This window comes from Bos mutus, chromosome 5, assembly GCF_027580195.1.
Source record: "Bos mutus isolate GX-2022 chromosome 5, NWIPB_WYAK_1.1, whole genome shotgun sequence".
NCBI classification, from domain to species: domain Eukaryota; kingdom Metazoa; phylum Chordata; class Mammalia; order Artiodactyla; family Bovidae; genus Bos; species Bos mutus.
Genome location: NC_091621.1, coordinates 67,581,381 through 67,599,108, shown reverse-complemented (window position 1 = coordinate 67,599,108; position 17,728 = coordinate 67,581,381). Strand labels below are relative to the sequence as shown.

The 17,728-nt window shown below is 37.4% G+C and overlaps 2 protein-coding genes across 2 annotated transcripts in view; both read left to right on the top strand.

The window, feature by feature from the left end:
- The window catches only part of GLIPR1L1 (GLIPR1 like 1), a 42,074-nt gene extending 34,233 nt beyond the window's left edge, over nucleotides 1-7,841 (top strand). Inside the window, exons 5-6 of the mRNA XM_005909643.2 lie at nucleotides 7,639-7,665; nucleotides 7,753-7,841. Coding sequence (XP_005909705.1) covers nucleotides 7,639-7,665; nucleotides 7,753-7,841 — 116 coding nt within the window. The remainder of the gene's footprint in view (nucleotides 1-7,638; nucleotides 7,666-7,752) is intronic.
- Nucleotides 7,842-15,975: 8,134 nt separating this feature from the next.
- GLIPR1L2 (GLIPR1 like 2) overlaps nucleotides 15,976-17,728 on the top strand; it is a 45,984-nt gene continuing 44,231 nt past the window's right edge. The window contains 1 exon segment of the mRNA XM_070370122.1: nucleotides 15,976-16,206. Coding sequence (XP_070226223.1) covers nucleotides 15,976-16,206 — 231 coding nt within the window.

Below are 17,728 nucleotides of genomic sequence, written 5' to 3'. Positions count from 1 at the left end.
CATGTCCAGTTCTAACTGTTGTTTCCTGACCTGCATACAGATTTCTCAAGAGGCAGGTCAGGTGGTCTAGTATTCCCATCTCTTGAAGAATTTTCCACAGTTTGTTGTGATCCACACAGTCAAAGGCTTTGGCATAGTCAATAAAGCAGAAATAAATGTTTTTCTGGAACTCTCTTGCTTTTTCAGTGATCCAGCAGATGTTGGCAATTTGATCTGTGGTTCCTCTGCCTTTTCTAAATCCAGCTTGAACATCTGGAAATTCATAGTTCACGTTCTGTTGAAGCCTGGATTGGAGAATTTTGAGCATTATTTTACTAGCGTGTGAGATGAGTACAGTTGTGTGGTAGTTTGACCATTCATTTGGCATTGCTTTTCTTAGGGAATGAAAACTGACCCTTTCCAGTCCTGTGGCCACTGCTGAGTTTTCCAAATTTACTGACATATTGAGTGCAGCACTTTCACAGCATCATCTTTTAGGATTTGAAATAGCTCAACTGCAATTCTATCATCTCCAGTAGCTGTGTTTGTACTGATGCTATTAAAGCCCACTTGACTTCACATTCCAGGATGTCTGGCTCTTACACCATGGTGATTGATTTTTAAGTTATATTTCCTAATTGATTTTTTGCTGATTCATAGAAATATAAATTATTTTTTAATATTAGTGTACTATCCAGGAATCTTACTGAATCTCATTATTATTTCAAATAAGTTGGTTCTCTAGGATTTTCCATAATGACAATCATGTTATCTGTAAAAAATGCAAGCTGTGTTCTTCTAATCTTTACATAAGTTATATGCTGTAACAATATTAACAGTTAATTCTCCAGTGCATTGTCGCACATAAGCTGTAACAGTAGCACCATTCTCTTATACCACGCTTTAAAAACAATGTTTAAATTATGAATATTTGCTTTGATGAAAAGGTGAAAGGGTCAGTCGCTCAGATCAGTCAGATCAGATCAGTCGCTTAGTCATGTCCGACTCTTTGCAACCCCATGAATCGCAGCACGCCAGGCCTCCCTGTCCATCACCAACTCCCGGAGTTCACTGAGACTCACATCCATCGAGTCAGTAATGCCATCCAGCCATCTCATCCTCTGTCATCCCCTTCTCCTCCTGCCCTCAATCCCTCCCAGCATCAGAGTCTTTTCCAATGAGTCAACTCTTTGCATGAGGTGGCCAAAGTACTGGAGTTTCAGCTTTAGTATCTTTCCTTCCAAAGAAATCCCAGGGCTGATCTCCTTCAGAATGGACTGGTTGGATCTCCTTGCAGTCCAAGGGACTCTCAAGAGTCTTCTCCAACACCACAGTTCAAAAGCATCAATTCTTCAGCGCTCAGCCTTCTTCACAGTCCAACTCTCACATCCATACATGACCACAGGAAAAACCATAGCCTTGACTAGACGAACCTTTGTTGGCAAAGTAATGTCTCTGCTTTTGAATATGCTATCTAGGTTAGTCATAACTTTCCTTCCAAGGAGTAAGGGTCTTTTAATTTCATGGCTGCAGTCACCATCTGTAGTGATTTTGGAGCCCTGAAAAATAAAGTCTGACACTGTTTCCACCATTTCCCCATCTATTTCCCATGAAGTGGTGGGACCACATGCCATGATCTTCGTTTTCTGAATGTTGAGCTTTAAGCCAACTTTTTCACTCTCCACTTTCACTTTCATCAAGAGGCTTTTGAGTTCCTCTTCACTTTCTGCCATAAGGGTGGTGTCATCTGCATATCTGAAGTTATTGATATTTCTCCCGGCAATCTTGATTCCAGCTTGTGTTTCTTCCAGTCCAGCGTTTCTCAAGATGTACTCTGCATATAAGTTAAATAAACAGGGTGACAATATACAGCCTTGACGTATTCCTTTTCCTATTTGGAACCAGTCTGTTGTTCCATGCCCAGTTCGAACTGTTGCTTCCTGACCTGCATACAGATTTATCAAGAGGCAGATCAGGTGTTCTGGTATTCCCATCTCTTTCAGAATTCTCCACAGTTGATTGTGATCCACACAGTCAAAGGCTTTGGCATAGTCAATAAAGCAAAAATAGATGTTTTCCTGGAACTCTCTTGCTTTTTCCATGATCCAGCGGATGTTGGCAATTTGATCTCTGGTTCCTCTGCCTGTTCTAAAACCAGCTTGAACATTAGGAAGTTCACGGTTCACATATTGCTGAAGCCTGGCTTGGAGAATTTTGAGCATTACTTTACTAGCGTGTGAGATGAGTGCAATTGTGTGGTAGTTTGAGCATTCTTTGGCATTGCCTTTCTTTGGGATTGGAATGAAAACTGACCTTTTCCAGTCCTGTGGCCACTGCTGAGTTTTCCAAATTTGCTGGCATATATTGAGTGCAGCACTTTCACAGCATCATCTTTCAGGATTTGGAATAGCTCAACTGGAATTCCAGGTTGCCATGCCCTCCTCCAGAGGATCTTCCCAAAATAAAGTAGGCTCTCAATAAATTTTAGCTGTGACCATAACTAAGTTCCTGATTATTTTCTATCTCTTGACCCTTTTTATCATACTAATCACTTTCTCTGATGGTATATTTTAATCTCCTATATTCATTTATTCCATTTTAAAGTTGATGATAGAGTTTCTCCCCTGATGCTTCTATAAGGAAAAGAACTTTACTTTTTCCTAATAACCATTATATCCAAAGCCTAGAATCATGCTTAATACATAATAAACACACAAGCATGAATAAATGAATAAAAATAAATGAAATAAACATAAATGAAATAAACAAACTCATAAGAATTGTGATTGTCCATATCACCTCCACTAGCTTTGTTCGTAGTGATGCTTTCTAAGGCCCACTTGACTTCACATTCCAGGATGTCTGGCTCTAGGTCAGTCATCACACCATCGTGATTATCTGGGGCGTGAAGATCTTTTTTGTACAGTTCTTCTGTGTATTCTTGCCATCTCTTCTTAATATCTTCTGCTTCTGTTAGGTCCATACCATTTCTGTCCTTTATCGAGCTTATCTTTGCATGAAATGTTCCTTTGGTATCTCTGATTTTCTTGAAGAGATCCCTAATCTTTCCCATTCTCTTGTTTTCCTCTATTTCTTTGCATTGATTGCTGAAGAAGGCTTTCTTATCTCTTCTTGCTATTCTTTGGAACTCTGAATTCAGAAGTTTATATCTTTCCTTTTCTCCTTTGCTTTTCGCTTCTCTTCTTTTCAGAGCTATTTGTCAGTTGCTCAGTCTTGTCCAATTCCTTGCGACCCCATGGACTATAGCCCAAAAGGCCTCCTCTGTCCATGGAACTCTTCAGGCAAGAATATTGTAGTGAGTTGCCATTTTCTTCTCCAGGGGGCATATTTATTTGAGATTGTTTTAATTAGTCCTCATTTCAGATCATAAAAGTTTTTATTTTTCTCATTTTACTGTGAGCTTTTATCTTGAATAAATAAATTTTACCAGATATTTTTTCTCTGCATCTCTTGAAATGATCCCAAATGTTTTTCCTTTAATATCTTAATGTTATAAACTACATCAAATGATTTATTTTCTTTTTGGAAACTGTTTTGGACATAATATTATGTAACTTAAAGAAAAATTACATGTGCTTCAAATTCCTCTTTGGATAATGTTATGTTTTAATTGACCCATTTTACTAATATTTTCAAGTTATTGTAAAGAGGTAGGTATATGTTTTTTTAAAATTTAAAGGGGACGACAGAGGATGAGATGGCTGGATGGCATCACTGACTCGATGGACGTGAGTCTCAGTGAACTCCGGGAGTTGGTGATGGACAGAGAGGCCTGGCATGCTGCGATTCATGGGGTTGCAAAGAGTCGGACATGACTGAGCGACTGATCTGATCTGATCTTTTATCATATTTTGTAACCTGTTTCCATTTTGTTTATTCTCTTTTTGTTATTTTTAAACCTTTTTTGAACTGTGATTGACAGACAAAAAGCTGTGTATCTGTTAATAAATACAACTTAACTAGTGAAATTTATGTTTCATAGAGATTCTGGGAGTTAAGTGATAGGTCAGGAATCCAATTATAAACTATGCTTTCATTCCAACGATAAATCCAACTTAGTCATGATGTTTCCCTTGAAAGTGAAAGTTGCTCAGTTGTGTCCGATTCTTTGTGACCCCATGGACTATACAGTCCATGGAATTCTCTAGGCCAGAATACTGGAGTGGGTAGCCTTTCCCTTCTCCAGGGGATCATCCCAACCCCAGGATCGAACCCAGGTGTCCCTCATTGCAGGCAGATTACCAGCTGAGCCACAAGGGAAGCCCAAGAACACTGGAGTGGGTAACCTATCCCTTCTCCAGTGGATCTTCCCAACCCAAGAATAGAACCAGGATCTCCTGCACTGCAAGCAGATTCTTTACCAACTGAGCTTTCAGGGAGCTCCCAAGTTTCCCTTATAGAAGGCTAAATTCTTGTTAACATTTTACTTATAGTTTTTGGATTTAATTTCAGACTTATGACTGGCCTATAATTTCCCATCTCCATATATCCTCATATGATTTGGACTTCAAGTTTGTAGTAACCTCATAAAAGAAGTTAAAAGTTGGGAACGATACTTCTGTTAATATTTTGGTTGCAGTTTGTGTAAGATTCTCATTATTCATTTTTTGAATGTTTGGGAGAAATTTCTGTAAAACTATTTTGTTGTGGTGTGTGTGTGTTTACAGATGTTTACTAACTTCTTTAAATGTTTTATGAAAGAGGACACTAATAGATGGAGAAATATACCATGTTCATGTATTAGAAGAATCAATATAGTGAAAATGAGTATACTAGCCAAAGCAATTTATAGATTCAATGCAATCCCTATCAAGCTACCAACAGTATTCTAGCTCTACCAACAGAGCTAGAACAAATAATTTCACAATTTGTATGGAAATACAAAAGACCTCGAATAGCCAAAGCGATCTTGAGGAAGAAGAATGGAACTGAAGGAATCAACCTACCTGACTTCAGGCTCTACTACAAAGCCACAGTTATCAAGACAGTATGGTACTGGCACAAAGACAGAAATATAGATCAATGGAACAAAATAGAAAGCCCAGAGATAAATCCACGCACATATGGACACCTTATCTTTGACAAAGGAGGCAAGAATATACAATGGATTAAAGACAATCTCTTTAACAAGTGGTGCTGGGAAATCTGGTCAACCACTTGTAAAAGAATGAAACTAGAACCCTTTCTAACACCATACACAAAAATAAACTCAAAATGGATTAAAGATCTCAATGTAAGACCAGAAACTATAAAACTCCTAGAGGAGAACATAGGCAAAACACTCTGACATACATCCCAGCAGGATCCTCTATGACCCACCTCCCAGAATATTGGAAATAAAAGCAAAAATAAACAAATGGGACCTAATTAACCTGAAAAGCTTCTGCACATCAAAGGAAACTATTAGCAAGGTGAAAAGACAGCCTTCAGAATGGGAGAAAATAATAGCAAATGAAGCAACTGACAAACAACTAATCTCAAAACTATACAAGCAACTCCTACAGCTCAATTCCAGAAAAATAAATGACCCAATCAAAAAATGGGCCAAAGAACTAAATAGACATTTCTCCACAGAAGACATACAGATGGCTAACAAACATATGAAAAGATGCTCAACATCACTCATTATCAGAGAAATGCTAATCAAAACCACTATGAGGTACCATTTCACACCAGTCAGAATGGCTGCGATCCAAAAGTCTACAAATAATAAATGCTGGAGAGGGTGTGGAGAAAAGGGAACCCTCTTACACTGTTGGTGGGAATGCAAACTAGTACAGCCACTATGGAGAACAGTGTGAGATTCCTTAAAAACTGGAAATAGAACTGCCTTATGATCCAGCAATCCCACTGCTGGGCATACACACTGAGGAAACCAGAAGGGAAAGAGACACGTGTACCCCAGTGTTCATCGCAGCACTGTTTATAATAGCCAGGACATGGAAGCAACCTAGATGTCCATCAGCAGATGAATGGATAAGAAAGCTGTGGTACATATACACAATGGAGTATTACTCAGCCATTAAAAAGAATACATTTGAATCAGTTCTAATGAGGTGGATGAAACTGGAGCCTATTATACAGAGTGAAGTAAGCCAGAAGGAAAAACACCAATACAGTATACTAACATATATATATGGAATTTAGAAAGATGGTAACAATAACCCTGTGTAAGAGACAGCAAAAGAGACACTGATGTATAGAACAGTCTTTTGGACTCTATGGGAGAGGGAGAGGGTGGGATGATTTAGGAGAATGGCATTGAAACATGTAAAATATCATGTATGAAACGAGATGACAGTCCAGGTTCAATGCACAATACTGGATGCTTGGGGCTAGAGCACTGGGACGACCCAGAGGGATGGTATGGGGAGGGAGGAGGGAGGAGGGTTCAGGATGGGGAACACATGTATACCGGTGGCGGATTCATTTTGATATTTGGCAAAACTAATACAATTATGTAAAGTTTAAAAATAAAATAAAATTAGAAATAAAATAAATAAATAAAGGGGGAAGACACAAAAAAATAAAATAAAAATAAATGTTTTATGATACTCAGGTTTTGAGGGGATTTGCAAACTTTTGTTTTATCCAAGTTTTAATGACATTCTATTTTTAACACTACTATATCTGTTGTGTTCCACTTATTAAGTCCTATGACTTGATTTTTATTCATCATTTCTATAGAAAGTCAACTTCTATCTTTTTTACTTCCTTTTTGAGGGGCAGATATACAGCATAATGGTTAAATGAATAGGCCTTGGAATCAGATGGCTTAACCCAGGAGGTGACTAAGAGGATTAAATATGATAAACCATACAGAGTGATTTGGGACCAAAATAAAGCACATGCATGCTAAATTCCTTCAGTCGTGTCCAACTCTTTGTGACCCTCTGGACTGTGGCCAGTCAGGCTGCTCTGTCCATGGGATTCTCCAGGCAAGAACACTGGAGTAGATTGCCATGCCCTCCTCCAGGGGATCTTCCCAAAATAAAGTAGGCTCTCAATAAATTTTAGCTATGACCATAACTAAGTTCCTCATTATTTTCTATCTCTTGACCCTTTTTATCATACTAATCATTTTCTCTGATGGTATATTTTAATCTCCTATATTCATTTATTCCATTTTAAAGTTGATGATAGAGTTTCTCCCCTGATGCTTCTATAAGGAAAAGACCTTTACTTTTTTCTAATAACCATTATTTCCAAAGCCTAGAATCATGGTTAATACATAATAGACACAGAAACATGAATAAATGAATAAAAATAAATGAAATAAACTCATAAGAAACTGCTGAATCCTCATATCCAAATCTTCAATATGAAGGAAATATGGTATTTTTCAGGGACTTTAAATGGATATGGCAGTGTCAAAAATAAAGTTCAGTACTGTATATAGTTTTGTCTGTTTCAGGCCTTTTGCCTTCAATATGTGAGATGTTCTTGAAATATTTGTTGACATGACATCTTTGGCAGGGAGCATCATACAGATTTTTAAGTACTATGGGATTTTCAGAGGAAGCTTCAGTTTTCTTAAATTAAAAAACCAAGCTAAATTTTCTGAGTTGACTATCTTATTCAGAAAGCCAGAAAAGCAAATGAATGAGTTTAATGTATACTTTTTTTTTTCTATTTTAGGTAATAAAGAACGTGATAAATCTCAAAGTACGTATCAAAATCTTTCAGTATTTATTCAATTACTTCCTTTCCTTGAAACTAAATTGAGCTCTTAAATGTTGTTTTTATTGACAGGATATCCAAATTGGAACCCATCAGGGACACGTCAGCTGATAGCATGTAATCCATTGTACCTAATTTCTGTTCTTCTGACAATATTTTAATTGTCTTTGATGTACAAGAGAAATTCTCCAACATGACAATAAAGAAATAGATTATGGTTAAATGTAACTCTTATCTGTTTAATTACTAAGGCTTCTAAATGCTTTACCTGTTATCTAAATTTGATGTGTTTTTAATTCAAAAGATGTACTATAATATAGAAGGGTAGCAATAAAAAAAAAAAAAAAAAACTTAAGTGATTTAAAAATTATTTTGAAAAAAAAAAAAAAATAAAAATTATTTTGCATGTATCAAGAGTCTTGTTATCTAATATTCTAGATTGTCATTTTAGTTAGAGTACACTTAAAGAATTAAACATTTCAGATATTAGGTATTTTCCTTAAATGCCAGTAGTTCTCTTTAAGAGTTCCCTCAACATTATTCAGAAACAAAATGCTATTAAGGAAAGTTTCAAATAGCCTGTAATGTTATATTATGGTCATAGTCAATAGTTGGGGAAATTGATGAGAACGGTTAAACTTAAAAAGGTAGAGTTAGGAAATTTTAATCTCTTTTAGGAGATTTTATTTTTAAATATACCTTGTATACATAACAGGATGCATGTATACCTTCTAAAGTCCTGTACAAAATTATCTGTAGTGTAATTAACAACATGTCTACAAACCAAAGAACTGGTGCATTCTGGCTTTTTTTTTTTTTTTGGTCTGAAGACAAACAGAAAAAAAGAAGAAGAAAAAGAAACAAACAAAACAGATTATTCAACTAATTCAGTTTTTTAAATCACTTATGTTAAATTGTTGACTTCTATGTACTAAATAAATGATCTAGATCTTTTACTTCCCAACTAAATGATCTAGATCTTTTACTTCTCAACTAAAGCAACCACCAATTTCCCTCAGCTGTAATATTAAAAAACATAATATTTTTATGCTGTAAATGTATTTTTACATGATTGTAAAATGTAAATGTTTTTTAACATGATTGAGAGTTACACTGTATATACTGCCAAATATCTAGGAATTTCCACATAGTGAAGGGATCTTAAAAGAGAAGCCAAGTGATTTTATATTTCAAATCTGCTTGTGTTACTCAAGGTTTTCCAGAGAAACAGAAGCAACAAGTAAGGAAGTAGGGTATGGGTAAAGACAGATAGAGGAGAAATTTAAGGAATTGGCTTACATGATTTTGGTGGTTAGCAAGTCCAAAATCTATAGGGCCTGCTGGCAGGATGGAGGTTCAGGACTTGCTGCTGCCTTCTTAAGTCTGACATTGGGAAATCAGGCAGAATATCTACATTGCAGTCTAACGGCAGAATTCCTTCTTTGGGAAATCTGTCTGCCTTTGACTGGTTGGATGTAGCCCACCCACACTGCAGAGGGTAATCTGCTTTACTTAAAGTCAACTGACTGTAAATGTTAATCACATCTAAAAAACACCTTTGCAACAATATCTAGACTAGTGTTTGACCAAATACCAGCCACCACAGTCTAGCCACACTGAGACATAAAATTAACCATCACATCATCAGCATCAACATGGTATGGATAGTCATTACCCTTTTAGTAAAATAAATTATTGCTATTTCCCTAACTATTGCATTTTTAAATTTGAGTTCATAATTAATTACACTTGCAGTTTGAATAGGCTAAATGTAAATTGACATATATACATAGTATACTTTTCTGTTTTATTATTCTGTTTGTAGATTTTTAATTAAACTTTTTTCAATAATTAAAATATCTTTTGATTTTTAATATAATTATTCTATTACTCCTTTAGACTCCTTAATTATCCAGGAACATATAAGTTTCCTTAGGTAGATGAATTGAAATTCTACCGGCCACACTTAAAAATGAATTTTTACAGAATTATACCCTCTGAATTTGAAAAAAAATATTTGTCAGGGAGTATTACTTTAGCACTGCTACAGGAGCTTGTAAGTAATGGCAGTTCTCAGATAATGGGATTTCTACATGCAGAGCTTTCCATCTATGCTGAAGCTGTGAGTAAATGTTGGGCAGGTGAAGTGCCTCTGCCTTACCAGTGGGGCTTCCCCTCATTAGCAAGAAGAGAAAATTCTGGACTGAGATATCTTTTCCTTGTGATCATAACCATAGGCTCTTGACAGGATATCTTAAAAGGCCTGGCATCACTTTAATTCTTTTACTCTGAGCAGATGTTGCTCTTAATAGTGACCATAAGTGACCCTCCAATTTTGCAGTTTGGAATTACTAGACAAACAGCTCTGTACTCAGTCTTTTCAAATTACTGAGGGCAGTTAACTCAGGGTTTGAACAGTGCATTATTCTGGGGATCGTTTTGTCCTACTAGGCTATGTTTGAAGTTTCCAGAAGTGATCAGACTCATCAGTCTTAACTGGGCCTATTGTATCCCATTGTTACCCCTTGAAGGATGGTGAAAAGATGGTTTAAACAGTAGTCTCTGTAATTTTTTGATTATGCATCCCTAGGACATAGGAAAACACAATAAACCCAGGACATTCCCTTACAAATCAGGAGTTGATGCCCCTAAGCTTGAGCTAAAAGTATGAGTATATCATTTAATTATATGTATCATGTGTGTTTTTACAATAGAGTATTATATGTTTTAATCCAATCCAGTGTTTTAAAATATACAAAAATTGAACCCGAAAAGGATGACATAAAAGTGAATTTTTAAAAACTACTAAAGAGAGGACTTTCCTGGTGGTCCAGTGGTTAAGAACCCACCTTGCAAGGCAGGGCATACGGTTCCATCCCTGGCCAGGGAACTATGACCCCACAGGCTAAGGGGCATGTGGACCTATGTGCCATAACTACTGAGCCCACGTGCTGCAACTAATGCCAATGCAGTCATATAAATAAATAAAAATAACTGCTAAGGAGATATTTAGGCTAGGAAGATGAGTCCAACAATCAACAGTGTGTGCTTGCCCTTGTATCTTTACAACTGTAACTGATCTGCAATATTTTCTCAGCTATTTTTGCAAGACATATGATTATCTGGTGATGGCTGGCTAGGTTAAAACTAGGTAACAATCTCTAATTAAATTCACCTCAGTTCACATACTGGCATGAAAGAAACAAGTAAATTCCATCACCATCCCTCACAGAGGAACTCCCATTTTCCCCTCAAGAAAGCTCCACACCACTTGACATTGCTGCTGCTGCTGCTAAGTCACTTCATTGCTGCTGCTGCTGCTGCTAAGTCACTTCAGTTGTGTCCAACTCTGTGCGACCCCAGAGACGGCAGCCCACCAGGCTCCCCCATCCCTGGGATTCTCCAGGCAAGAACACTGGAGTGGGTTGCCATTTCCTTCTCCAATGCAGGAAAGTGAAAAGTGAAAGGGAAGTCTCTCAGTCGTGTCCGACTCTTCGCGACCCCATGGACTGCAGCCCATCTGGCTCCTCCATCCATGGGATTTTCTAGGCAAGACCACTTGACATTCCCCCTAGTCAAAAACCAGCAGGAACCCCTCTGGAGTTGCATACAGTGAATTTGCTCCTTGTAGCTAGTGAAACCACACTAGCTATCCTAAGAATAGCTATCACACGACTAGCATAAGAATAATTCTACAAATATGTATTAAGAATGCACACTATGTCTGGTAAAATGCTGTTAAAAATATAATTTAGTCCTTGTCCATATAACAAGTGAAAATGAAAATGAGATATTTTTATTAACAGTATTAATTTAATAATAGTAGTAACTAACGCTAAGTACTGTTTACAATGTACCAAGCACTTAGCGACTCACATGTAATAGTTTATATAATCCTCTCAGTAATTCTGTGAGGTAGATGCTATTAATTTTCATTTCGTGAACTGCTAGTAGATTTAAACATTCTCACAACAATGTTCAGATTGACACATATGTATTTTGAGAGTTATTAAGACCGTCTTGGGGAATGCTGTCCTTCAGTGGAAGGATTCCTAGGAGTTGTTGCACACATGCAACCATGCTAAATAAACATTAAGCTCCAGAATACAGGAGTTAATGTCAGTTTAGAAGTCAAATTTTTATATCAGTATTCCCAAGTTTAAACTCAATTTTAAGACTTTGACTTTTAGATAGAGGCAAGTTACACTTCCTGAGACCCAAATTCATGCTGGAATCTGGTTGCATACAGATCACCTTATCAAATATGTGACAGGAATAGATGGCAGTGTGAATATTTCTACTACACAGTTTTGGCAATTTTGTGTTTCGGTCTGTTTGGTTTTGGTGGTCAGTTGCCTGTTCATCTCCTTCATTCGTTTTGCTAATGGTGCTGTTCATTTTCTTAGACATTTTAAATGATTCTTCCAAAGTGTTAGTCGCTCAGTCATGCCCAACTCTTTGCGACCCCATGCACTGCAGCCCACCAGGTTCCTCTGTCCATGGGTTTTCCCAGGCAAGAATATTGGAGTGGGTTGCCATTTCCTTCTCCAGGGGATCTTCCTGACCCAGAGATCGAACCTGGGTTCCCTGCACTACAGGCAGATTCTTTACCGACTGAGCTACCAGGGAAGCTCAAATGATAACGTGTCTTAATGGCATATCAGTGCTTTTAATCCCTTGATTTTTATGTAGCAAGTTTCTTTTTCAGTTGTCCTTTATTTACATTTTAATAAAGTCTATCTTTCCACTCTTGAACATTGGATTTTATTTGCAGCATCCTTTTGGTTTTCTCTTGTAATGCTTCTCATGCACCATTAGCATCATTTGAATTTCTGAGTTATAGGAAAGATCAATCAAATGAGGACTGATAGAAAAGTGAAGAAATGTAAGAAAAAGAGTCAAAGGTAAAAACCATATATCTTCCCAATAACATTCATACAGAAAACAAAATCACACTCATTAGTACCTTTAACCTATCTTTAACCAGTCGGAATGGCCATCATTACTAAGTCTATAACTAAGAAATGGTGGAGAGGGTGTGGAGAAAATGGAACCCTCTTACACTGTTGTTGGGAATGTGTATTGGTGCAGCTACAATGGGAAACAGTATGTAGATTCCTCAGAAAACTAAAAATTGAGTTGCAGTATGATCAACAATCCCACTCTTGGGCATATATCCAGACAAAACTTTAATTTGCAGACACATGCACCCCTGTGTTCATAGAGGCACTATCTGTAATAGCCAAGACATGGATTCAATCTAACTGTCCATCAACAGATGAATGGATAAGGAAGATGTGGTGTGTGTGTGTGTGTGTGTGTGTGTGTGTGTGTATATATATATATGCAATATATGTATGAATGGAATATTACCCAACCATTAAAAGAATGAAATAATGCCATTTACAGCAACATGAATGGACCTAGAGATTACCAAACTATAAGTGAAGTACTTCAGAGAGACAAATGTCAGATGATATCACTTATATGTGGAATCTAAAATACTACAGAAACAAAAATATCTACAAAACAAAACCAAACTCCCTGATACAATAACAAATTTGTGGTTGCCAAGGGTGAGGGAGGTGTACGAGCAAAGGACTGGGAGCCTGGGATTAGCAGAGGCAAACATATACAGGACGGATAAACAAGTTCCTATTGCATAGCACAGGGAACTATAGTCAACATTCTGTGATAAGCCATAATGGAATAGAATATGAAAAAGAATATTTATGACTGAATCACTTTGCTGTATAGCAGAAATTAAACACATTACAAATCACCTATACTTCAATAATGGAGAAGGCAATGGCAACCCACTCCAGTGTTCTTGCCTGGAGAATCCCAGGGACGGGGGAGCCTGGTGGGCTGCACAGGGGTCTATGGGGTCGCACAGAATCGGACACGACTGAAGTTACTTAGCATACTTCAATAAAATTTTTAAACATAACAATATGTGTTTCTTAAGGTTTTTATGATTTAAATGAGTTGATACTTTCTGAGCATGTAAAATTGCACCTGATAATTCTGTGAACAACACTGTGAACATAAATGCCACGAATTCTACACTAAAAATCGTTAAAATGCTAAATTTTATGTTATGTATTTTTTACCCCAATAGAAAAAAAATGAAATAGTTTCTGAAATAATTTTTTAAATAAATTTTAAAATAGCATTTATTACTCTGTATTACAGTTATTTGATGATTTGTCTGTATCACCTTTAACTAAGTTTGAGCAAACTCCGGGAGACAATGAAGGACAGGGAAGCCTAGTGTGCTGCAGTCCATGGGGTTGCAAAGAGTCAGACACAACTTGACAACTGAACAACAACCTCTAACTAAAAACTTCACGTGGATAGACTACACATCTCATTTGTTGAGAATTTATAGCTCTAACACCTAGCGTAGGTCTGACACATAGACGTCCTAAAGAAATGCTTATTAAATCAATGAGTAAGATGTCCAGCAATGCAATGAGCTACCTAAGAGATAGTGACCTCCCTATCAATGATGTGTCAAAAGTATGTCTAATACATTGGGACTAAAGTCTAAAACTTCTTCCTAATCTAAGACTGCATTATTCTATATATCTTGTGCTTTAATATAGCAATTTTCTTAGTCTAACAACAGTACCAATATAATGAAGGAATTCCATCTTTCAGTACTTGCTGCCTTCACCCCCACAATATGCTCTGGTCATACTAAAACACTTTTAGCCTTTTTGATCTCCTGGGATATTGTATGTTTTTCCCTTTGTTTAGAAAGCACTCTTTATCTTGTGTGCTTCACTTTCTTGATGTCACATTCCCCACACAGGCTTACCTGGTCATCAAAAAGGGGGTTAGATGTCCCACATAATGCCATAGCACTTTGGCTTTGTGTTTATCCCATGGCATAAAAGGCCCCAGTTTGCTAGTTCTCCAGACTGTAAGCTACTTGGAAGCAGGATTTGTGTCTTGTTCGTTGGCCTTTCTCACCCACCTAACACACTACCTGGTAATATATATTTAATAAAAAAAGGCATGAATGAAACCATCTTGTGAGCTCTACTGCTTTCTATTGTGTACACTATTTTTTTTTTTTTTTTGACTGTGTTGGGTCTTGCTTGGACTTTCTCTTGTTGCAGAGCACAGGTTTTAGGTACCTGGTGGCATGTGGGATTTTAGTTCCCTGCCCAGGGATTGAACCTGTGCCCCCTGCATTGGAAGGCGGATTCTTAACCACTGGACCATCAGGAAAGTCCTACAATAGATAATTTTTTCAAGCACATGCATTTTTAGATATTTTTTTGTCAAGCAGTTGCAATGCTTTCTTTGTGGCAAAATTCTGTCCCTATGTTAATGATTTTGAATATCTTCTTAACACTATCCAGGACAATATATGATATGTAAATATGTACCCCAAAACAATTTTTTTTAATGGCTACAACTTACATTCTCCAAAGCAAGTTTTCTTGAAAAAATATATGAAGCTAAAAAAAATTGCTGGGACACTAGCCATTTTTGTCTGAAACAAATGAAAACAACAACAAAAAAAGTGTTACCTACTGTTATCATGGACAATTTATCAGAGATGATATTCATATTTCAGACTGTCTATACATGCTGGCGAAAGAAAAAAATGAAAATATTTTAACTTTATGAGAATTCAATGATCCCTAGTGAACTCCGGGAGTTGGTGATGGACAGGGAAGCCTGGCGTGCTGCCATTCATGGGGTCGCAAAGAGTCGGACACGACTGAGCGACTGAACTGAACTGAATCTAGCTTGCCACTCCTCTCATTTATCCTGCAGTTTCCCACAAAGGATCATTAAAACATTGAGATTGTGAAAATCTCAATGAGGAAGTTGGTCTAGAAGAGGATATTCTTTTGTCCACGATGAAAATAAAAGGAGCGTCTTGCACTAAGATCCCAACATAACTAGCAAGAATTTCTTTTTTTCGACTGAATGTTCATCGGAAGAATTCGGAAATTCCTCAGGTTACTTACTCAGCAATTGACATTTACTCTGCAGCCGACTCATTAATAAAGGATGACACATCATCTGCTGTCAAAAACTGACTCTGGATATTTGCCAACGTTACTTTAGTGAAAAACCTGCACTCACTTAACTCAACCGTCTGTTTCGGTTAGTTCTGCAGATGGTTTTCCCTGTTTTGCCTCTTGCTGATACTTTTCCCTCGGCTCCCGGAGAGGCGGGGCCCAGCGCGCCTGCACCGCCCCTCCCCGTTGACTGGTGGGCCGCCGGGGCGAGCGTGCGCGTGCGCACTGGCCTGTCCGCGGTAGGTGGACTATGGAGGCACTGCCCTTCTCCGTGGAGTGGTACGCCCGATGGTTTCCTTTGACGCAGACGGGCATTTGGAAGATGTGTCTGTGTGAGTTCTGGCTGCTACTGCTGGGTTCCGGTTTGAAAGCGCACCTTTTGCCTGACGAGGAGGACGTAACGTTTATCAATGAGTACGTGAACCTCCACAATGAGCTCCGGGGCAACGTCTTGCCCCGAGGGGCTAACTTGCGCTTCATGGTGAGGCCCTAAGGCGGTCGCCTAAACCTCCGACAACCCCTGTCAGGACGCGCCCCCTCAGCCGCAGAGTTTGGGCCTCTCCTCTGCTGAAGGTTGTGGGGAACCGCACTTAAGAGTTTGGATTTAAAAATACACGTAAAGTTTACACGTTCAAGAAATGAAAACCACTCTCACTCTAACGCATACTTGTGACCAAAGGTTTGCACAGGGCTGGGACTAGGGTGAGTAGAGCTCCTCGCCTGGGGTGCAAGATTTAAGGGAGCTTTCCATTTGAGAAAATGATAGTTTAATCCAGTATTTTTTTTTTTAATTTAAAAATCAATGCAAAAGTACTCTTGATGAAAATCGTATCGATTTAAACAAAGCCAGGATTTTTAAGCTTGAACTGGGAGAGGCACGTGTGCCACGCTCAGGATAGTGCAAGGGAGAGGACAGATTCGGTTTTTACTTAAAATTTTGAAGTTTTATTATGGATGTTTTCACACTAATTTTGCCTTTTTGAAATATTTTTTATCATGGCTATTGAGTTTTTTGGTATCCAGCCTAAATTTTGCTCTCCGGAGAGTGTTTCATTCACTTCTTCCTAGACCAGACTTAATTTTGCATTCTTACGTTCTTGCTTCTCTGTTGCACTTTCCCCCTATTTCTTTATAATATCTCATTAGCTTTTCCTTTGGTACTGTGGCATCTTCATGGTTGTCATTAAAAAGGAATGCACAATTAATTGAGTAACTATAGGGCAATTGGGAGCTTCCAATTTACATTGTAAATATTGCAAAGACTGTCTTCCTAAATGTAAGTCTTTTCTTCCTTCTGAATTAGTCTTTTAGGAAAAATTCCAGGCTTGTGAAAAGAATGATTTTTTTTCTATGTGTATGATACATAGCAAGTACTCTATTGAAGGACAGTGCCAAAGTAAGCAAAGATTAGAATTATTCTGTTTTCACCACATCTGACTGACTGGGCAGTTTAGGGAACTTTCCTTTTATGTTAATTTTAAAGCCTTATTTTGATTGGACATATTTTTTTCTTTCTTGTTCATTTTCTTTACCTTTTGCATTAAGTTTCTTCTTCTCTTTATTTATTTTCTTGTAGAAATACACTAGCATTGTATTTGCTGAAGGTAAAGTTTTTATCTTGTGAATTTAGTTAGAATTTGAGAATATTGGAGAGTGATATATATGTATTTTTCACCCTTCACACTTTGTGATCAATTTTATTTCTTTCAAGTTTGAAGATTGGCCTTCCTCCTGATAATGAGTAATCACAAAATGTTTTAATACAATGTTTAATAGGTTTTGTATTCTTAATCTCTAAAAATTGTATTTCAAACATAAAGCATAGAGAATAATTTGTGTCCCTACAGTATATATCTTCATATGTGAACATTTTTGAAGGAATAGTGTTTGGGGTACAGTTTAAAGCCCCAGTCTAAATTTTATCCTTCTGTTCTTTCTAAAAGTTGATGTCTATTTTTGCCATGGATTTTACTAGGATATAAATAATAACCAGTCAATAATAT